General features: G+C 39.4%; 1 protein-coding gene across 11 annotated transcripts in view; it reads left to right on the top strand.

Moving 5' to 3' along the window:
- Window positions 1-19188, top strand: part of asic1c (acid-sensing (proton-gated) ion channel 1c) — a 102238-nt gene that overhangs the window by 78016 nt on the left and 5034 nt on the right. For 2 of the 11 annotated variants that reach the window (XM_030402882.1, XM_030402883.1), the window contains exons 1-9: window positions 1850-3193; window positions 6559-6709; window positions 7583-7710; window positions 12061-12211; window positions 12317-12373; window positions 12825-12978; window positions 13221-13312; window positions 13673-13752; window positions 15101-15172. In XM_030402882.1, the coding sequence (XP_030258742.1) occupies window positions 2558-3193; window positions 6559-6709; window positions 7583-7710; window positions 12061-12211; window positions 12317-12373; window positions 12825-12978; window positions 13221-13312; window positions 13673-13752; window positions 15101-15172 (1521 nt within the window). In that variant the 5' untranslated portion in view covers window positions 1850-2557. Of the gene's footprint in view, window positions 1-1847; window positions 3194-6558; window positions 6710-7582; window positions 7711-10013; window positions 10142-12060; window positions 12212-12316; window positions 12374-12824; window positions 12979-13220; window positions 13313-13672; window positions 13753-15100; window positions 15173-19188 lie in introns of those variants that run through there. The other 9 variants (XM_030402884.1, XM_030402888.1, XM_030402878.1 and 6 more) reach the window with 8 other exon arrangements.

Below are 19188 nucleotides of genomic sequence, written 5' to 3'. Positions count from 1 at the left end.
AATTAATAATTTTGGCTGTAATTAAATTGGCCGAAGATAAATATAAATGTTATCTCTTTCTGATTAAAATTAAGTTACACATTTTAGTCAAATAACAAGAACAGGAAGAGACTTCCCGTGCAATATTTATAATGAATAAAGACAAATCTGTGTCACATTTATTAAATATGCATGCTCGGTATTAAATGACACTATGGTCCTGACAAAGTGAAGCTGTGATTACCCTTCTCACAATTTGTAATAATGAGATCCAAATAGATTTAATGCGGTAATCAAAAGCCTCTATTCTTCTATTCACACTTTCACTTCTTTTTACTTATCATTTGTCAGTGGTTTTGATTAAAGGAAAGCATAGTTTTGGAAAGGAAAAACTTAACATACATTGCTTTCTTAAATGTTTCTGTAGAGTTAATTTTCTGCTGTAGCTTCAATGCCCAATTAAAGGTGTACTAAGTAGTTTTGTTTTTTATGCTTTATAAACAAACTGAATAAACAAACTGACCTTAAAGGACAACACAATTTTATACTCTTATTTTGTTTAAATTTGGCGGACCCTCCCACCTTGCTAGCTTCAAACAGTGTTCTGGGGACCTTATTTTCCTCTGAGAACAGCTTGTTTATTCAGTTACGGGGAAAAAAAGAAGTAATTCCTCCTAGTTTCTATTGTTACCTCATTAAATCATAAAAATTTCAAATGAACAGTTTGAATTTCCTCTCAAAAACTGTGTTGTCCCTTTAAATAATTTGTGTTGCTTTTTGATTTAGTTTTTTGACAAAGGCAGGCTGGATGGTTACTCAGTCGTAGAAGTCAGAGGTGGAAGAAGCAAAATGCTTCTTGATGATTCCAAAACAAAAAAGGAAAAGTAAAAACTAGCGCTCGACCTGTACTTGACTTTTGGGACTGCTACTGCTGACACCGATATCGGAAGAGAAATGTCAATGTCGATGTATTGACACACCAGGCTAGCTGTTTCCTGTTTATGCAGCTAACAGCATGCTAGCTCTATTGTCACATTTAGCAAATGACTATTATAATTTTTTTCCTTAAAATATTTAAATTTTCCTGTCAGACAAAAATATATTTTCATGACTATATTTTAACATGAAATGATGGGCATGATAAACAGAATCATGGATTCAGAATTGGCAGATCAGTTCTGGCATCTCTTGGCATTCCTTCATCACTATAAACACAGAGACAGGGACCCTATGATGCCCATGAGTCATTTTCTCTCTTCTCTGTTATATTTAAACCAGGTCGATTCCAATTATTTTATCAAATGAATTACATCTACACTTGTAAATGACACCCTCTCCTCCAAGCAAACACTGCTATCCAACGTTTAAAGCCATTTTTCACTTTCCACAATCTTTTTTTAACAACCTTTTATCACCACAGCTGTGATCAGGTTTTTCTCAGCCAATACTCACATTTCAGTCTGAGAAGATTCCAGCTAACATAATAATAAAAAATAGTCTCCGTATCAAGCTGAGCCTTCTGCCAAGCAGTATCCTCTGATAGACTCACATAAAACGAGCAAAGCACCTTTAATATCAGCACGAGCCACATCTGCATGCAGCAGGATGTCAGCCCTCATTACACTGCATTTGTGAAATTACATTAGATACTGGCAGAATGAAGAGCTGGAACGGATATTTCTAACACATTTTAAATGATTTTGCTGTATAACTAGCTGGCTCCCATTAGTTATCAATTATATAGAGATATTGATCCCCTATCTGAGCTGCAGATCATCAATATTAAAGAATCTCAGACTTCATCGTTTTCTCTGTTGCTGAATTTCTTTATCACAATTATTTCTACTTTGATTGATTCCTTCCCCCCGCCTCTCCATACCATTGGAGGTCTACTTCATCACCGGAGGAAAACAATTTCATCCACTGGCTCCACCTCATTCTCCATTCGACTGTAGAGAGAGTGTGTAGGGGGCAACAAGCTTTATATTCCCTTCTGCAGGCAGCAAGTCAACAGACTAAAAAAGCATCTCTTCAATCTGTGGAAAAAGGGAGGAGTTGGGTTCTGGGCAGCTACTGCACAAAGAGAGAAACCACCGAAATCTGCAAGTATTGTCTGGCACTGGAGAGGGCGATGGAGGAGTGAAAGATCTGAGCAACAGGGGTAAGCCTCTCCGGATTTTCAAAGTGATTGCCTCTGGGAGTGAAGTCGTCGCATACATCTGCAATTATCACGTCCATTTATCTATTGATGAAGGGACTGGTGATGGTTACGCTTGATGGTTTTTGTTAATGGAGTGATTCAGCTGTTTTTCTCATAAAGGAATCATTATGTAAATCAATTTTGCCTCCCCCCAAGGAGCTCTGTTCCTTTTGTTTATGTTCACGGCAAATCATTTTTTTAAGCCTGAACAGTGGGACAGCTGCACACTAGGACTCCAGTCGCTGCTACCTGGAATTTGTGATACATAGATCTGGAGATGTTTGTGGGGAAAGCCACTGTGTGTAAACTGGGGATGTGTAGAGCTGGCTGCTAGGAAACAACATTTGTGAAGAAGCACCTGCCTTGTCACGAGCAATTATGGTTGAGGCGCCAACAGCGGAATCGGTCGCCCTGGGGCCACCCAGACAAAATGATTCCCAGGAGACCCCTGTCAAAAAGTCCAGCTCGCTGAAACCATCGTTGAAAGAGATCACGGTGAGTTTCATAATGAGGACCAAGATCCACGGTTTAAAGTTTGTCTTCTCTCCGGACAAGTCCAAACCACAGCGAGTCATCTGGATCATGGCCTTCTTTGTTTGTGTCAGTCTCCTTTGCACCTGGTCCTGGAATCGAATCCTCTACCTGATGTCCTACCCCGCCATCACAAAGATTTACATGGTGTGGGCTCACAACATGTCCTTCCCAGCTGTCACTTTCTGCAATAAAAATGTTTTCCGTGCGTCCACTCTGACCAAGGATGACCTGTATCACAGCGGCTACTGGATGGACCTCATGTATCCTAATCACACGGTGATGGAGAAGAGCTTGTCCATCCTTAAAGACAGCCACAAGCAGGGTCTCCTGAGCCTGCTGGACTTCAACAACTACAGTCCGCACCCCGATTACCGCATCAACACCACCGAGATGATGGGACGCCTCGGCCACCAGTTGGAGGACATGCTGCTGGAGTGCAGGTTCCGCGGGGAAACCTGCACCTACAAAAACTTCAGCACTGTATGTACAGAAAAGAAATATGGTGTTTGTCAGGTGTTGATTTGAATGTTGTTTGCAAGGTGTATTAATAATTCATGCCGGCATTTGAAGACGCACCCTCCAGCAGCCACTCTCTCCGGGTGTTGTAAGGTGTTGATGTTTCAAAGCTGCAAACAAGCCTGTCCTGTTTTTATGACAGCGCCTTTCCTTATTAAACTTGATGCCTTGAAAAAGTCACTCAAGGAAACAAATACGATGTCACCTCCATGTTGTGCTGGAAAAATCAATGTCACGTCACCGTCAATGACTTCACCGTCTACTTTTTTTTTTCTCTCTTTACAGTTTTGCATTCAGTTTCACCATGGCGAGTTTCTGAGTTGCCAGTTGCTTTTTTACGTCTTTTTTTGCTTTATAACCCGTGACAACAATGGTAAAGGGTGAAAAATTGGAGCGTTAATAATTCAGACGTCGTAAATCAGTTCAAATTAAAGTTTTAGCTCCTCTAATTAAACATCTGGAGGGCATGTGGAGTATATGGCCTTGTTTCAAAAAATGCAGCTGAGTTCCCCATTTAAAACACCAGACGTCCAAGTCTATTACAGCCATTAATTGCAAGTAATCACTGAATGCCACACGAAGGAGGTGGATGGCGCCTCGGAAACCATTTCAAACAATGTTATTTCTCTCAAATACGTTCACCACAAGAAGGCAACCTATAACGTCATCAGAAAAAAATATGTATAAAGCTATAAAGAAACTTGTGCAGTGTGAAGTATGCGTGCAGAGAGACTAATTCATTTCTACAGCACTGAGAATAATTTACATCTGGTAATGTGCTTGTAGTTCTCAAACACTAACCTTGCACCACCATCGCAATTCAAACCCATCTGAGCATCTGGATTCCAGTCAAAAAGATAAAACTGTGACACCTCCATTCATCTTAGAATGCAAAGTCCTGCACACTACAAGATGTCGGCTCGCCATGGTGGCTTCCTTGTTTTGCACAAACCCGTGCAGAGCCTCCACAATCCGTGAAATCAGCCTTCATGGCCAGATTGGGGTCAGAGATGGGATTTAGACTGTGTTGTTTCCCTGATGTGGCTGAACAGAGGCTCATGTTTTATCCAAACTGAAATCTGAATCTTTCAAAAAAAATGGTTGGCAGTTAACATGCAGACCTCATTATATAGCCAGCAGGGGGAAAGGACCAAAGCGCTGTCTTATCTGTCTGAGCTTCATGTAAGTCTCTGTGAGTCTGGACATGGAACACTGACTCTGATCTCTAGAGATCAGCTTTTCCATGGTGGTTGAGTTTTTGCCAGCAGCCCTCTTGCCTCAACCTCACCACGCTGGGTAGTGAAAATCAACCATCAGACAACATCCCTTTCCTTTCAAGCGTCACTTGTTGTTTAAAAATGTAGCGAAGGCAGACAGGATTCCAGATTGTCGACAGCCTGCAAAAACATCATCCCAGCAGTCAGAATTTTTTTTTTTTTCTCTCCAGTAAATGTGTGACATCTGTCTGGTTGCGAAGTGAGGAAATTTGACAACCATGGTCATTAATGGAGGAAATGTGACTCATTGTAGCAAATGAATGATTTAACTTTAAGAAGAAGGGGTTTATATGGAAGCAATAATGGGCTGAAATGATATGATTTGAGAGCAACTACTTCTTACAGTTTACAATTAATAACTGATCTGAATGTATGTGGTTATAATTTCCCATTTTAAAAGTTCAGAAAGTATTTTCTTCCATTGAAATCAAAGGTATTCAGGCTCGATTTCGCTGATGAAGTTTGAATTTTTGTGTCTAAACGTAACTTATCCAATTTGAGCAACTTGTTTTTTTGGCATAATGTTCAGATCCAAAAATTATTTCATTGGACACTTGAATTTGCTTTGTGAAGCCTTGAACAATTTTGAAAATCTAATTTGTAAAATTACACAACTTAAAATGACCTAATGGAAGTTTCATTTCACTGGTTTTAATTTACACAACTAATCATTTAATAGTGACCATAAAGTACTTTAAAAAAATCTAGAGCTAGACATATTGAGATATCGTGAAATGATTCACAATTAACTTGAATGATCATTTTTAACACTTAATTTTTCATGTTCACTGAAAAAGCTATTTATATCACGATGATGTGACATTTATTGGGGTCTGTACCAAACATACATGTTTCCTTACGTCTGGACATCTCTCATGCTGTTTTGTCTCTGAACCTTCATCGAAAAACTAAAAATTCAAATCATTTTGGCTCTTCTTTGCATCCGCAGTTCAACAAGGATTTCTGATTTTACAGTACAGTCATGACTCATTCACAATCACTCCCCCTTAATTTGTAGTTGCTTGCCTCGAACAAAAACATTCTGCATGTCTATGCAGTTCGGTGAACTTGTGTGACTGTTTGTAAGCCACGCGTAGGTGTTGGCATGATTTTAAATGATACAAACTTACTATGACAGCTGTTTCTGGCATTTCTCAACACTGCAGGTTTTTTTTTATATTCTGTAGAAGTGCATGCAGGAGAGATATTCTAGTTCCTCCGAGTGTTGCATAACCAATCAATTATGCAGTTTCATAGTCTTATCTCAAATTGATAGGCTTATCTTGAATTTACTCAACCCCTCAAGCTGCATTCAGAATTTCGAACTTTTCCGGTCTTTATCCAAACTGTAGAGTGAATTTAAAATGCCACCGTTTTTAATCTCAGTACAGATTTACTTTACTTGTTTGGCAGAGGATAGAGATTTTTTTCTAATCACAGAGAAAATCCATAAACTCGGGAGAGGGGGGAAAAAACGTCAAACTGTCAACTGTGAGTGCTGAAGCAAAATGTGAAAATAAATAACTCAAGCCAACTGGATTAATTAAATCAGGAAGATATTTGGTGTGAGCAAACCTACTGTAGCGGTTGCACATCAAACGATAAGTACCGCCGAGCTTTACTGGCACAGGTTCGGTCTCTTAAGAAGTTTGTAAGGCAGGACACACAAATGTCTTTTAAAAACCCAATTTAGAGTTTGTTTGTGTGTCCAGAGAGCTTCCACCTCAGATGTTTCGTATTTAATGACAGCAAACCAGTACATTCACTCTAAGTTACTCAGGGGAAATTTGGTGTGAAATTGGGTAAAGATTGATAGCTACTGCCGCTGCTGCTAAGGAAAGCTCATTATTTCTCAAATCAGAGCCAGGTGCCTGCCTAAAGCTGCTGCTGCTTTCTCTGATAATCACAAAACCTCTTCAATGATTACCTGTCCTGCACAATTACAGGCTGATGTGTAATACATCCCGTACAGGTGCACAGTTTACCCCGGCAAAAAAGGGAAGGCTTTGACGTTCCCATTAATGTCCCTGATTCTTTTTGTGCTCTTCACAGATTTACACGCGCTACGGAAAATGCTACACATTCAACTCGGGATTAGACGGCAACCCTTTGTTGACGACGTTAAAAGGCGGCACAGGGAACGGCTTGGAGATCATGTTGGATATTCAGCAGGATGAATACCTGCCTGTGTGGGGAGAGACAGGTCAGTGTGGTACCTTTTTTACTTGTTTGATACTCTTGTGGAAACCTTTTTATCTTGTTGGGTAACCCTTGAAATCTCCTCTACTTCGCTGCTCCTTTGTCATTTCTAGAACATGTGGATGTATCACTGGATGTTAGATTTGCAACAGTTAACTGAATAGTAGTCAGCTATTTATTAATCACCAATTATTTAGATAATCGTTTCATTAGTTCGACTGTTGAAAGAAAAAAGTCGTAATTTTCCGATACCAGCTTCTTAAATGTTCTGGTTCAATCCTCTAGTGCAGTAAACGGAATATCTTTGGGTTGCGGACACAACAAGACATTCGAGGATGTCTTCTTGCTTTTTGGGAAAGACTGCTCGACATTTTCTCACATTTTATACACCAGAAAAACGAATTGACAGATTACTCAACAATCAAAGTAAGCATTAGTTGCAGCTTTACTTAATAAAGATAGCAAAATCTAGATTTTCCAGGGTCTTCTTATATAGTGTACGCCTAAATTTCTGCAAAATTACACAAAAGCAATGTACTATCATGTATAATATCTTGATATATTCCCCCATGTCTGCAAGTGACATCTAATAAAATACATTCATTGACCTATTTTCTTACATTTATGGCAGACAACAAAGCCATTGAACCGTACATTCATAAAGTATACAGCATGTAGTAAATCATTGTTCATGATCAACGTATCAATCAACCTGTTCGATACCGGTCCTCTACACTAACACATGAGCATCTCACTAATATAAGCCTTCAGCATGGGGCTCTGGGAGCACTTAACATCAGTGCCAGAGCCAAAAAAAAGCGGATCCCAGAGGTGAGCGTACTTGTTGTTATATTTTTCTGGCGTGCTGTATCCACAGATGAGACCTCCTACGAAGCAGGCATCAAGGTTCAGATCCACAGCCAGGACGAGCCGCCCTTCATTGACCAGCTGGGATTTGGTGTGGCCCCTGGTTTTCAAACTTTTGTGTCATGTCAGCAGCAACTGGTACCTAATGTTCAGCCTCCTTCCCCCTCTGACCTCGACCTCTTCTTTGCTCCACTTCATTCTGTGTTTGTCCCCCAAACCCTCGCCAGCCAGCACCCATTACCTCTGTGTCACAGAGTCTGGAGCAAAATCAAACCGTTGATTTACCTTGTGAGGGAAAAGTGCAGTCAAGGTGTTAAATGAAACAACCAGTTTTTTTCTGGATACATGAAACAGAAGGAATTATTGCAGCCAAGGAATATTGACAGAGCAGGGCCAAGTAACGATTGGATGCAGGCGTAAGTGCATACTGTGCTTATCAGAGCCAAAAGAAACTCAGACTACACAGCAAGCAGAAATATCTGGCAGCTCAAAGTGTTTGTTTTACTTTTTCATATTGAGTCTTCACTGCTTTTAGCATGGGAACTAAAATACAAATATGGCTGATTTGAATGCTGTGAAAATTGTCTCCAGTGGCGCATTCAAAGAGACGGAAGAGAAAAAACTGTGAGGAAGACTCACAGGATTCACACAACCACGGTTAACAGGCTTTAATGATCTGACCGTTAACTCTGATTAATAAGAAATAAACCGAAGAGTCTGAAGAGAGAATGGACAATTTCTTATCATTTAAACGCTTTGAAGAAAATTGTTAACATGATATTAAGCTTTATGAACGATTTTCCTCTTCATCATTGAAATGATATTGAATATATTCAATATTGAAGTGGTCTGTAGTTTAGCCAAAATCACACTGCTTTAAAGACTCTCTATAAATAACTGACCTCTGGATACTCACTCTCAAGTCTTACCGTATCTTGAGGGAGAGATGCAGAAATATTGTGTTTTTGAAGTTAAAGGGAACTATTAAAAGAAGCCTGGTGCACCTATCCTCATATTAGTTTATTCCTCAGTTGTACTTACGCTTAAGATTGCACACAGCTATTTTGAAGACCCATTTTTCAAAATATAGAAGGATTTTCGACACTGTAAAAAAAAGCGTTTTAGCACCCAATTTAGGGAGAAGCAGAAAGGTTTGACTGTAGAAAATTATATCCTGCCGTCGGTGAAGGATGAAAATTGATCGTGCAGGGTCATAATACTCGCACATGGATTTCATATCCAGATTTAATGAATGTATACAGCAGTTATGTGACGTTTCCCGAGATAACAAATTCAACGACAGGAGAGGGAAATATCACTAAGTCACAAGAAAATGGCGCCTGTGCCACAAAGCATTTCAGCTTGTTTTTCAATGATTACCTTTGAGATCAAGTGTATTTTTGCATTGTGCTGCAGGCTCATTAAAATTTCCACCACATAACGAGTCCCTGTGAAGTCTCAAAGTAATGGATACTCCGGCAGCTTATCAAAGACATTATTTTAAGCAATTAATCAAGTCTAATTTAGATGATTTTGCTCCTTAAGTTAATGGTCTTGGTCAGTTCACGAGCATGAGATAAATAAATGATCACATAAAAAATCTTCTATCCTTGATTTAGCAGAATAACATGGGATGATTGAGGCAGAGTTTGGTCTCCTAAAACAGACACTTGGACACCACAAAGATGACAAATGTTTTTTTGGGGACGCAGTTATGAAACATGTGATTGTTCCGATCTCTTTCTCTTTCTCTGTATGATTGTTGTGAAATGCTCCAAGTGTATCATCATTTAGCCATCTCCGAGATGTGAATCAGATCTATTAATCACCATCAGGAAGTTTCCCCCGCAGAAAGCAAAAGTGCACGGGTTGTCATTTATAATCAAGACACGAGCACCCACACCAGCGACAGCTAAAAGACGTGTTTACGACCTAAAAGATGGGCTGAATTAATTAGACTGTCATTAAAGTCTGGCCAGCATTAATTTCAGTCAGTCTCCAACAAGTACAGTGACACTGCTCTCGGTTTCATAATAGACAGCTGGCTCAAGCACTTATGATTTCAAGACTTTTCATTTGTTAAGCTTCTGTCGGAGGAGTTTAATTTTTAATAGGAGGGTGACTTGTGAGCTCAGAGAACCGTGAGGACTATTGCACCAAATTTTAACTGAAGTAATGTCACGGTTGAAACTGAGATGTGTCCTTACTCAAGCTTGAGTGGATGTAAGAGGAGAATGGCTGAATGACAACCCACCAGCACACCACTGCTGCCGAGCCTTCACGCACCACTGGGAGTTGTAGCTGTATCGTTGTTATCTGACAAAGGGCTGTCTTACCATCCAGAGAGGAGTCGACCGCTTTCCGCCCCTTGCCTTTGCTGTTGCTCCTCTTATTATTTTTGATAATAATGTGGGCTGTGTTCCCTCACCCCCTCGCCCTAGATGAGACGTCCTATGAGGCCGGCATAAAGGTACAGCTTCACACTCAGTCAGAGCCTCCTTTCCTCCATGAGCTGGGCTTCGGGGTCGCCCCCGGCTTCCAAACGTTCGTTTCCACCCAAGAGCAGAGGGTAGCGTATGACTGTCTGGGCTTGCTGCATGCCACAAATGCTGTATTGTTAAATAGCTACACACTCCATCATTAAGTACTACACTTTCATCTGCTAGTCCCCCACTCCCTCCCTGCCTCCCTCCCTGGGGAATGGATCCATCTGTCCCCTTCCTCTGTGTGGCTGAAGCAACAACATGCAACCACATCAGCAGTGCGTCCTTGTCGTCATTGTCGTCCCTGTTTAATAGATATCAGTAAGAAGCAGCTAATGTGTTTCATTCCAGCTTTAAGCCAAATCCATCCAAGTCTGTATCTTCATCAAAGTTGTTGTTTGGCTTTACCCTTTCACTGCCATGGATGGTTCTGTTGAGATTTTTCCTTTTGTTCGTTTTATTTTTATGTCTTCTTGGGGCGATCCACTGGACCGCTACTTAATGTCATCTGGAGAGACCAGACAATGTGATTCATTAGGTTTTATTACCCACGAGGACTCTGGCATCAGTTTGAAGTCAAGCATTTATTGCACTGGGGTTTTATTTCCAGTGTAACTCCAGTTATGAGAGTCTGTGGGCTAGAAATGGAGTCCAATAAAGGCTTAATCATGTTTACTAGTATAAGTGCACTCCTTCAGTGAATTCCACTCTATCTCTGTCACTTTTTATTGACTTAATGAGCTTCGGATTGTCTGAGTTAGCCAGGTTAGAGCCAGTGGAGAAGATTGAGAATTACAGTGACAATAGCATTATCATTTCCCTGTGAAGTTTGTCAGCGAAGAAGCCTTTGGCATTGACTGTTGGCTAGCTCCCACTGCAATTAGTAGCGACATGCACAAATGCCCAAGCAAGCATCGGTGGCCCTCATAAATAATTGGTTAGTTTTTGTCCTGAGAATGAGAAGTAGGCATTCATTACCATAAATTGCTGTAAACAAGACTTTTAAAAGCGGGCCGAGAGTCTTGTTGGTGCTTAACTGTCAGTGTGTTCGGTTAACCAAAATAAGAGCTCTTTTAAAGTGTTAAAAGAAAGCTCCACACGTACGCACGCACACACACACACACACACACACACACACAGAGGGCACATCGCTGCACAAGATAGGCACCGTGGGTCTAATGTTTAGCGTGAACCCAAAACTTAAAATTCCGGCATTAAATATTCCTCATTAGTGGATTCATTGAGAATTCCCTCAGTTGCCCATAATTGTAATGACCTGCTCTTCACCTTTTAATGAGAGTTTTACCTCTAATGAGACTGCAAACTCCACATCTTCACTTCATTGTTTAAATTCACAGGGGTTATGCAGTCAGGGTAGTGTTTTAATAAACTCTCCAGGGCTTACATCAGAACATTTAAATAGTTAATCAACAATAAAAACGCTTTCATTAGCTTCTGGAGAGTCGTTTATTCATTAGGACTTAGTTATTATTTACTATTAAACAAGATGTAACGCTCTGTATAATGTCTGTTAAATTCATGTGTTCGTTCATCCGACAAACCTGTAAACTGTTTATTGTTCTGAGTTCTGTTCTCAGGGTTGTAAAATTTGTTCATTGATTGTGGTGTCCTGTCTGAAACTACATATTTTACAGATTCCTCTTAAGCTTGTCTCTATTCCCATGGTATTCTGCTTCCTACCGGGGACTAGACCTGCATTAGTAATGTTCTGCATGATGTCTGCTTGCTGCTATACATGAGCAATAATGTTGTTCTGACTGGACGTTTTTGTGCCAGTATTGTCTCAGTGCACATTTTCATTTAAATGTTTCTGTATTATTATTATTTATTTTCTTTTTTTTCATGTTCGAGACATTTTGTGTTGGGTTTTGTCAGCTTGTTGTCCTCTTTTGTACTTGAGCTGTACCGGGCTTGCAATATGTTATTTGTTGTTATCCTGCGTGCCCATATACTGAGGGAAAACATGTGCTGTTTGCTCTTTCAGCTTCAGTACCTCCCTCCGCCTTGGGGAGATTGCAAGTCTACTCCCATAGACTCTGAATTCTTCTCCACGTACAGCATCACCGCCTGCCGCATTGACTGTGAAACCCGGTACCTGCTGGAGAACTGCAACTGCAGGATGGTTCACATGCCTGGTATGATTTCGGAAAAAGGCTTGACCAATTAAAATATGTTGCCAAGACGTGTTTCCTCATTAACAATTGTGTAATTATGTTTGACTTTTATGCAAACTCAAACAGGAACCTCCACAGTTTGCACTCCTGAGCAGTATAAAGACTGTGCTGACCCAGCTTTAGGTGAGCCCACACACTTTACTGCATAAGTATAAATTGTTTGTGTGATAGTTTTGCATTAATTCACTCGAGTGTTCATCAGTACAGGCATGAGACCATTCTAACTTCTATATAACACCTCTGTAGCTTTAACTTGGAATTGCTTTAATCTCAGACAGTGCTGAAGCAAAATAATAAAGTAAAATTATTGTTTAAAAAATCCATTAGGGAGATTTGTGATGTGTCTATGCTTCGCTGATATCAAATAAATCCCACAGAGCTTTTTTTTTTCTCCCTCTGTATTATAGCTTCAGTCATTATTTGCTTTCATGGAAAGTGAACGATGGCAGCAAATGTATTTTTTTTTTCTCCTGTCGTGTGCGGAGATATTTTTAGCAGAAACTTCTGAGTGTGCAGGTTTGTTTGATTCTTCGCAGTGATCACAATATTTTTAAATGACTTTGATCATCCACAGACTTTTTGGTAGAGAAAGACAACGATTACTGTGTGTGTCAGACCCCCTGCAACATGACTCGCTATGGCAAGGAGCTGTCCATGGTTAAGATCCCCAGTAAGGCATCTGCTAAATATCTGGCTAAGAAATTCAACAAAACTGAGCAGTATATTGGGTAAGTATTATTTGGCAGCAGTCAGTTATTCAGATCACAGCCTCTTTTCTTTTTTTTTCTTTTTCTTTTCTGTTGATGGATGGATGTACTGTGGCATAGCATGACCTGGGTCTCCATCGTTCACCTTCAATGTAACAATAATGAAAGATAGTTACACCGGAAATGTGAGATATCATTTTGTGTGACATAATACCATCGGAAATAAACTCCTTCGGGTGTGCTTTTGTCTGTCCCCCCTCCAGAGAAAATATATTGGTCTTGGACATCTTCTTTGAAGCTCTGAATTATGAGAAGATTGAGCAGAAGAAAGCCTATGAAATTGCAGGGCTCCTCGGTAAGATTCTCAAAGTTTTCAGGTTCACAGTGACGGAAAAGTGTAACTGACCTCAGTGTCAGCACTCTCGGTGGTGCCCCCACCGCACACTTCACATCGTGTGTTCACTGTGCCCAGTGCTTTGAGGTTTCCCTCCTCTTTGAACCGAAATAGGCGGAACACATTTTCATAATCTGATGCTCTTGCAAGGGCAGCTGGGTTGGGCCTGATGAGAAGTTGGGGCTGGATGGACACTTTTGACAATTCTGCCCAGATTACTCTGAGAGATACTGAATTGGAAGTGACAGCATGGGGAATGGTTTCATGCACCATTGTTCAATTACTGTACCTGCCCATATCTGTTAATCTCTTTTGCTCTAGGTGACATTGGAGGTCAGATGGGGCTGTTTATCGGAGCCAGTGTTTTAACAATACTGGAAATCTTTGACTACCTATATGAGGTAAGTGATGGTTTTAAACTACTAAAATGCAAAACTTTGAACACTTATTCAATGTATTCCTGTCCTCGTGTATATAAATGGTAAACAGTTTACTTTGTTTTTACTTTGTTTACTATGTTTTACTGATGTTATTGTGTTCATCGTTTTCCAGTGAACCCCTGCCCTTCAGAACAGAATTACAAGGGGTAGTGGTTGAAATATCACTCTATGAAATAAGACAACCCTTTAAGACTCTCTTCTGTAGTTGTTGATGGCGTTTACATGAACGGTTATGACTGGACTTTTCCAATATGCCGTCTTTACGCTGATTTCTCGTGCAGTACTGTAGCATTCCTGGTATTATCATATTGCCAATTATCTGATAGAGACAGAAAATGATGGACGCTCACAAATCATTTGCAACTTCACGCTATTAATCAACTCATCATATAAGATACAAAAATACTGCTTCATTACCCTACCACTGGCAGTGCCTATTAGGTTAACGTTACCAACCTGTGCTCCTACCTTTCAGCTGGAAATATAGCATTGAAATGTGGGACTGTCATGCACAAATCAGCTCTAAAAATGCGACGCTAATTAGCAAATAAAATATCAGCAAACTAGCACCATAATACTCTGAAACTACAGAGTTCACATAAACCTCTATCTGAAAACCACAGGTTGACGTTGTAGCTCTGACATTTCCCCCAACAAGGATCAGGACACCCTACCCCTAGGCATGAAAGTGCAGTGAATGGGCAAGGGGTGTCATGGGATTGGGCCAAAGATGACCTTTGAATATATTTGTACTGCATGTGTTTAATCATAAAGGAATAGTTTGACATTTTGGTGAAGAAGTGTATTTAGAACCAGCAGCTCATTAGCTTAGGGTAGCTTAAAGTCTTAAAACGGGTAAACAGCTAGCCTTGTTCTGTCCGAAGATAAAAAAAAAACCTACCCACCAGTACCTCTAAAGCTTGTAAATTAACACTTGTTCGTTTCATGCCTACTAAAGTTGAAGTGTAATAAAGTTGTGACTCAGGGACCAAACTATTTGTCTATTTGACAGCTATAGTCTGGTAAAACCACAACTTTCATGACTTTTCAACAACAATCATTCTTGCACTTCAGTTTATGTATCTATTAAATTAACAAAATATATGTGTTTAATTGCTGCGGTTGTCCCTTGTGTTCATGCTAATCTAAGCTAATGTGCTGCTGGCTGTTTATGTTTACTGTACAGTTATCTCTCTTGACTCTTGAATAAGCATATTTCCCAGAACATAAATATATTTGTACTTAATGTTTAATCTTAATTTCACCGACCATGCATGAATAATGTGTAACTGATGTTTTTTGCATTCAGGTGTTTAAGGATAAGGTTTTGGGTTACTTCATACGCAAGAAACGACCACAGCGCTGTCAGAGCGACAATCTGGTAATTCTAGCCTCTTGGAATGCATCTGATTGAATGAAATGAATGTGTTGTGATATTAGATGATCTCAGGAACAATAACAACAACAAAATGCCTGCTAACAATGGAAAATGCTTTTAATGAACAGCACCAGAGAGAAAACAAAAGCCACGGCACACCGTCATCATTAGTTTCAATTTCCCATGCAGGAAAGACATATTGTGCTAGAACACATAATCCTTAATATTTCATAAACATTGTTTTTATTGCACAGTATGAATGCATAATCAGTGTATCTAATGGTATACAAACAGTGTTCTTTATTTACTTATTGAATATGAGAATCAGCACATTTTATTCCTTGTAATGGCAAAAAACGTCTCAAAATGGAAATCTGATCAGTACTTACATGGAGAAAAAAATACTTTTTTTCGTGTTGTTGTGGTTTGTCAAGTGTTTTACTAACTAAGTTTCCTTAAAACTACAGTTCATGGACAAGCACAAGTGAATTGTCTGGCCTATTCTCAATTAAATTTTCATCATGACTCATAAACTGCTCATATATTCACTTTGTATTACCTCAGTTGACCCAAACACCAATCCACTTTTAAATATTTACACAATATGTAGTGCAGTAGCTTCTTGATTTCACATTCAATCAAAAAATTGCGTCTCACTTAGAGCATGAAATAGCTGGGGTTTTTTTTTTTGTACTGGCTTTATATATATACTGCTTTATGTCTGGCTGTTTGATCATAGCAAATTAAAAATCCAAGTGGATCTAAGGGAGAAAAGAAGAATGAGCTGAAAGCAGAACAAGATTAACAGGTCTGGAGGTTTTATTAACATTTCATGATCAACTCTTTTTTCAAAGCCTTCAAGGCAGTAAAACCCATTTTAACTTCAAAATGAAAACTAGAGTAATGTGTGGCATTTCGGTCCTGCCCTAAATCTCAGCATTTTGTCGAGCCCAGCGGTTTAACACTGCGGCCCTCCACTTCCCCTGCCGACTGTTATGTAAGCTTTATACAGAGCAGGGAAGAAATTATTAATAACCGAAATGCACCTTCTTAATAGCAGTAATCAGCAAATGTTCATCACATACTGCTGAATCAAACCCTTACTAAAAGATGGAGAGTCTGCAGTTGTAGAACCATTAGCAGCTCACAGTGCTGAGAAAAAAAAAATACTTGAGTTCATTAATTTAAGGCAAGTTTAAAACTAATGTTATTGAGTATGGTTTTCTTAATGCCAAGCTTAAAATGTATAGTTTTTCCCTTTCAGTTCCTGCGTGGGAGGAGTTCTCTGATAGAACAAAGCAAGAATACAAATAAATGGTCAAAAACAATTCCAGAGGAGTCCCACAAGGAAGCTGATTGGGTCCACTTGTATTTACTGTATACAAGTATAAATAATAATTTGATTATGTATGTTGAAAACCTAATATAGCAATAGTATCTCATGAACACGTTGAGCTGCATACTATTAGAAAAATTGATGAAAGCAGTCAGTAAGGGACCTAGCTATGGCTAAATGTATTAATATCTGTAATAATTGTCACTCAGCTTAGTTCATATGTTGATGGAATAAAAGCAAATGCTGAGGCCTTAAGTGATTTAATGTGCTGTCTCGCTTTGATCATCATTAGTCCCATTTTTTATATGATTGAAAAGTATAGTTGCCTTCTGTCTTCTGTCATGGACGATAATGACTCAGTAGTTCTTTCATATCTTGTCCATTTGTCTGTTTAAGAGACATAGTGAGAAGAAAGATATTGTCATAACTAACTGTGAAGGCTGGTTTAAATCTGTTTTTGTAGCTCAGCAGCTATGACAAAAAAAAAAGATATGACATGTTTTCTGACATTGACTTGTTCACAAACAATTTGTTTGATAAAAAATGTTCTCTAAGAGCCTTTTGTGCGTGGATTATCATACACACTTCTAAAAACAGATCTAAATTCCCTAAAACATATGAGAATCTGAAACTAAACTTGGTCTTCACTATTAAGACCTATTTGAACAGGGCTAGTATTACTCGGAGACCTCTAGTAAAAAGATTCCTCTGCATATTACCATCATAATTCACTAAACACACAGAGGCCATGTTATAATATAAGTTCAGTGTGAACTGACATGTTTGCGTATTTGCATTTTTCTTTGTGAACAGCTTTTTTCTGCTGTCAGACAACTGAACAACCAAAATGTTTGATTGCGGCTCATGATATGTTTGACAGCAGTCAGCGGTGAGATCGGCTGTATTGACAATCAAAAGTGACGAGAAGAGAAGGTTAGGAACAACAAAGGTTGTCCCATTTTAGTACAGCCACAAAGGATCTATTTTTACTTCTATCTAAACTAGTGCATTACCCGTAGGAAGTATGTATTCATATAGAAAAGTGTGAGGTTTAGTAGCTTTTTCATGGATGGCCAAATGAGGCTGTGTTTGAAGGTGGGACGTCAGGGATATAATTGGCCGTTAACTTGCCTTGTTTGGTGTCATTATTTTTAGCACAACCTCATGTGTGACTGTACAGTTATTTTTTCATTTTGACATACTGTATTAACACAGTGGACCTAAAATCACAAAAAACATCAAATCCGAGTAGGAAAAAGTTAGATTTTTTACTGTGAAAACCACAAATATGTTTAACGAACCATTTTTATTACTTATAATGCCAATATAAATTGTTTGCTAAATTTGTGTGTGAGTTTTTAAAATTTACAAAGTTGACGGCCATTATTTACCGTAAGTCCGGTTTTGGACGTGCCGGCACGTCCGTCAACTCAGGAGGTGGGCCGTGGGGTTTGGCTAGCAGCTAGCTACACACGAACAGCCACAGATTCCAATTCCAGTTGTCCTTGCGTGTCTGGATCTCCTCAGACCGGAACAGACTCAGTCCGGACTCGATTAGTCTAATTAATCCACAACAGTCAGTTTAGATGCACAGAACGGGACCGAACCGCCGGCTAAATCCCGCCCCAGCTCGCGCCGCTGCAGGTATAAATCCGCTTGTTTCTTAAGGTGTGTCGTGGAGTCGGGCTCTGCAGTGATTGGCTCTGTTGCGGTATGACTGTGGTGGCTATGGTTAGCAATGCTAGCGGAATTCGTAAAGCATTTCTGAAATAATTTATTAACGGTATCATTGTAATCCAAACAAATCCGATGTTGCACACCCTTGGACCATGCAGCAGCCATGTTGAAAGTCTCAGGTCTGTCTGATCCTGATCCGCAGAGATATTTGAGGCAAACACACACACACACAGACAGACAGAGATTCCTTGCTTTTATAGAGAGATGAGCTGCAAATGTTTTTTTTATTCTTATTTGTAAAAAATTTTGAAATCAACTCTAAACTATATAATAAATGTGGCTGCTGAAGAAATACAGACTTTGCCTATCCCAAATCCGAATGCACAACATGAAAAACAGACGTCAGAGGTCATTTCTAATTTACATGAGGTCTGTTTTTCCTTTCTTGCAGTTCATTTTTAATGTAATGTGCGTTTAAAATATTTTTTTTTTAAAGTTGTTGGCCAGCCAATATAGCCGTCATCAAATGAACTTTCCTTTCACGATGAACAGATCTTAATTTCAAAGTGTAGAAAACACTTAATCAACTTCATTTTAACACTCGTGAAGTCCAAATAACAGCTAAAAGCCACTAATCCCTCTCTGCAACTCATTGTAAGCTGAAACAATTCCTTGTTTCTGGTGCCTTTTTCATCAAAAGCATTTTAAGCAGATATCTGTTAAGCACAGATGTTTTGTTTTGTCCCTGAGCGAACTGTATCTTCCAGTCTGCATCCTGTCTTATTGGCAAAACCTTGGAAACTGCAAGGTCTAATTCCTCGTGACGTGTCGCACAAGCCCAAGACTTTTTCATTTCCAACAATCCGACATACTTTTCTTTCAAATCTGTGAAAAAGCCATGGGTTTGTCTCTGCATGTGAATTGTGTGATGCATGCTCACTTTGCCTTGGGTTCGGGATTATGGTTTTGACGGCTTATGTAGAGGGAATAATATTGAAAGACGTGG

Source organism: Sparus aurata, chromosome 21 (assembly GCF_900880675.1).
Source record: "Sparus aurata chromosome 21, fSpaAur1.1, whole genome shotgun sequence".
Classification (NCBI taxonomy): Eukaryota; Metazoa; Chordata; class Actinopteri; order Spariformes; family Sparidae; genus Sparus; species Sparus aurata.
Note: the sequence above shows the minus strand (reverse complement) of the source record. Positions and strands in the feature narration are given on the sequence as shown.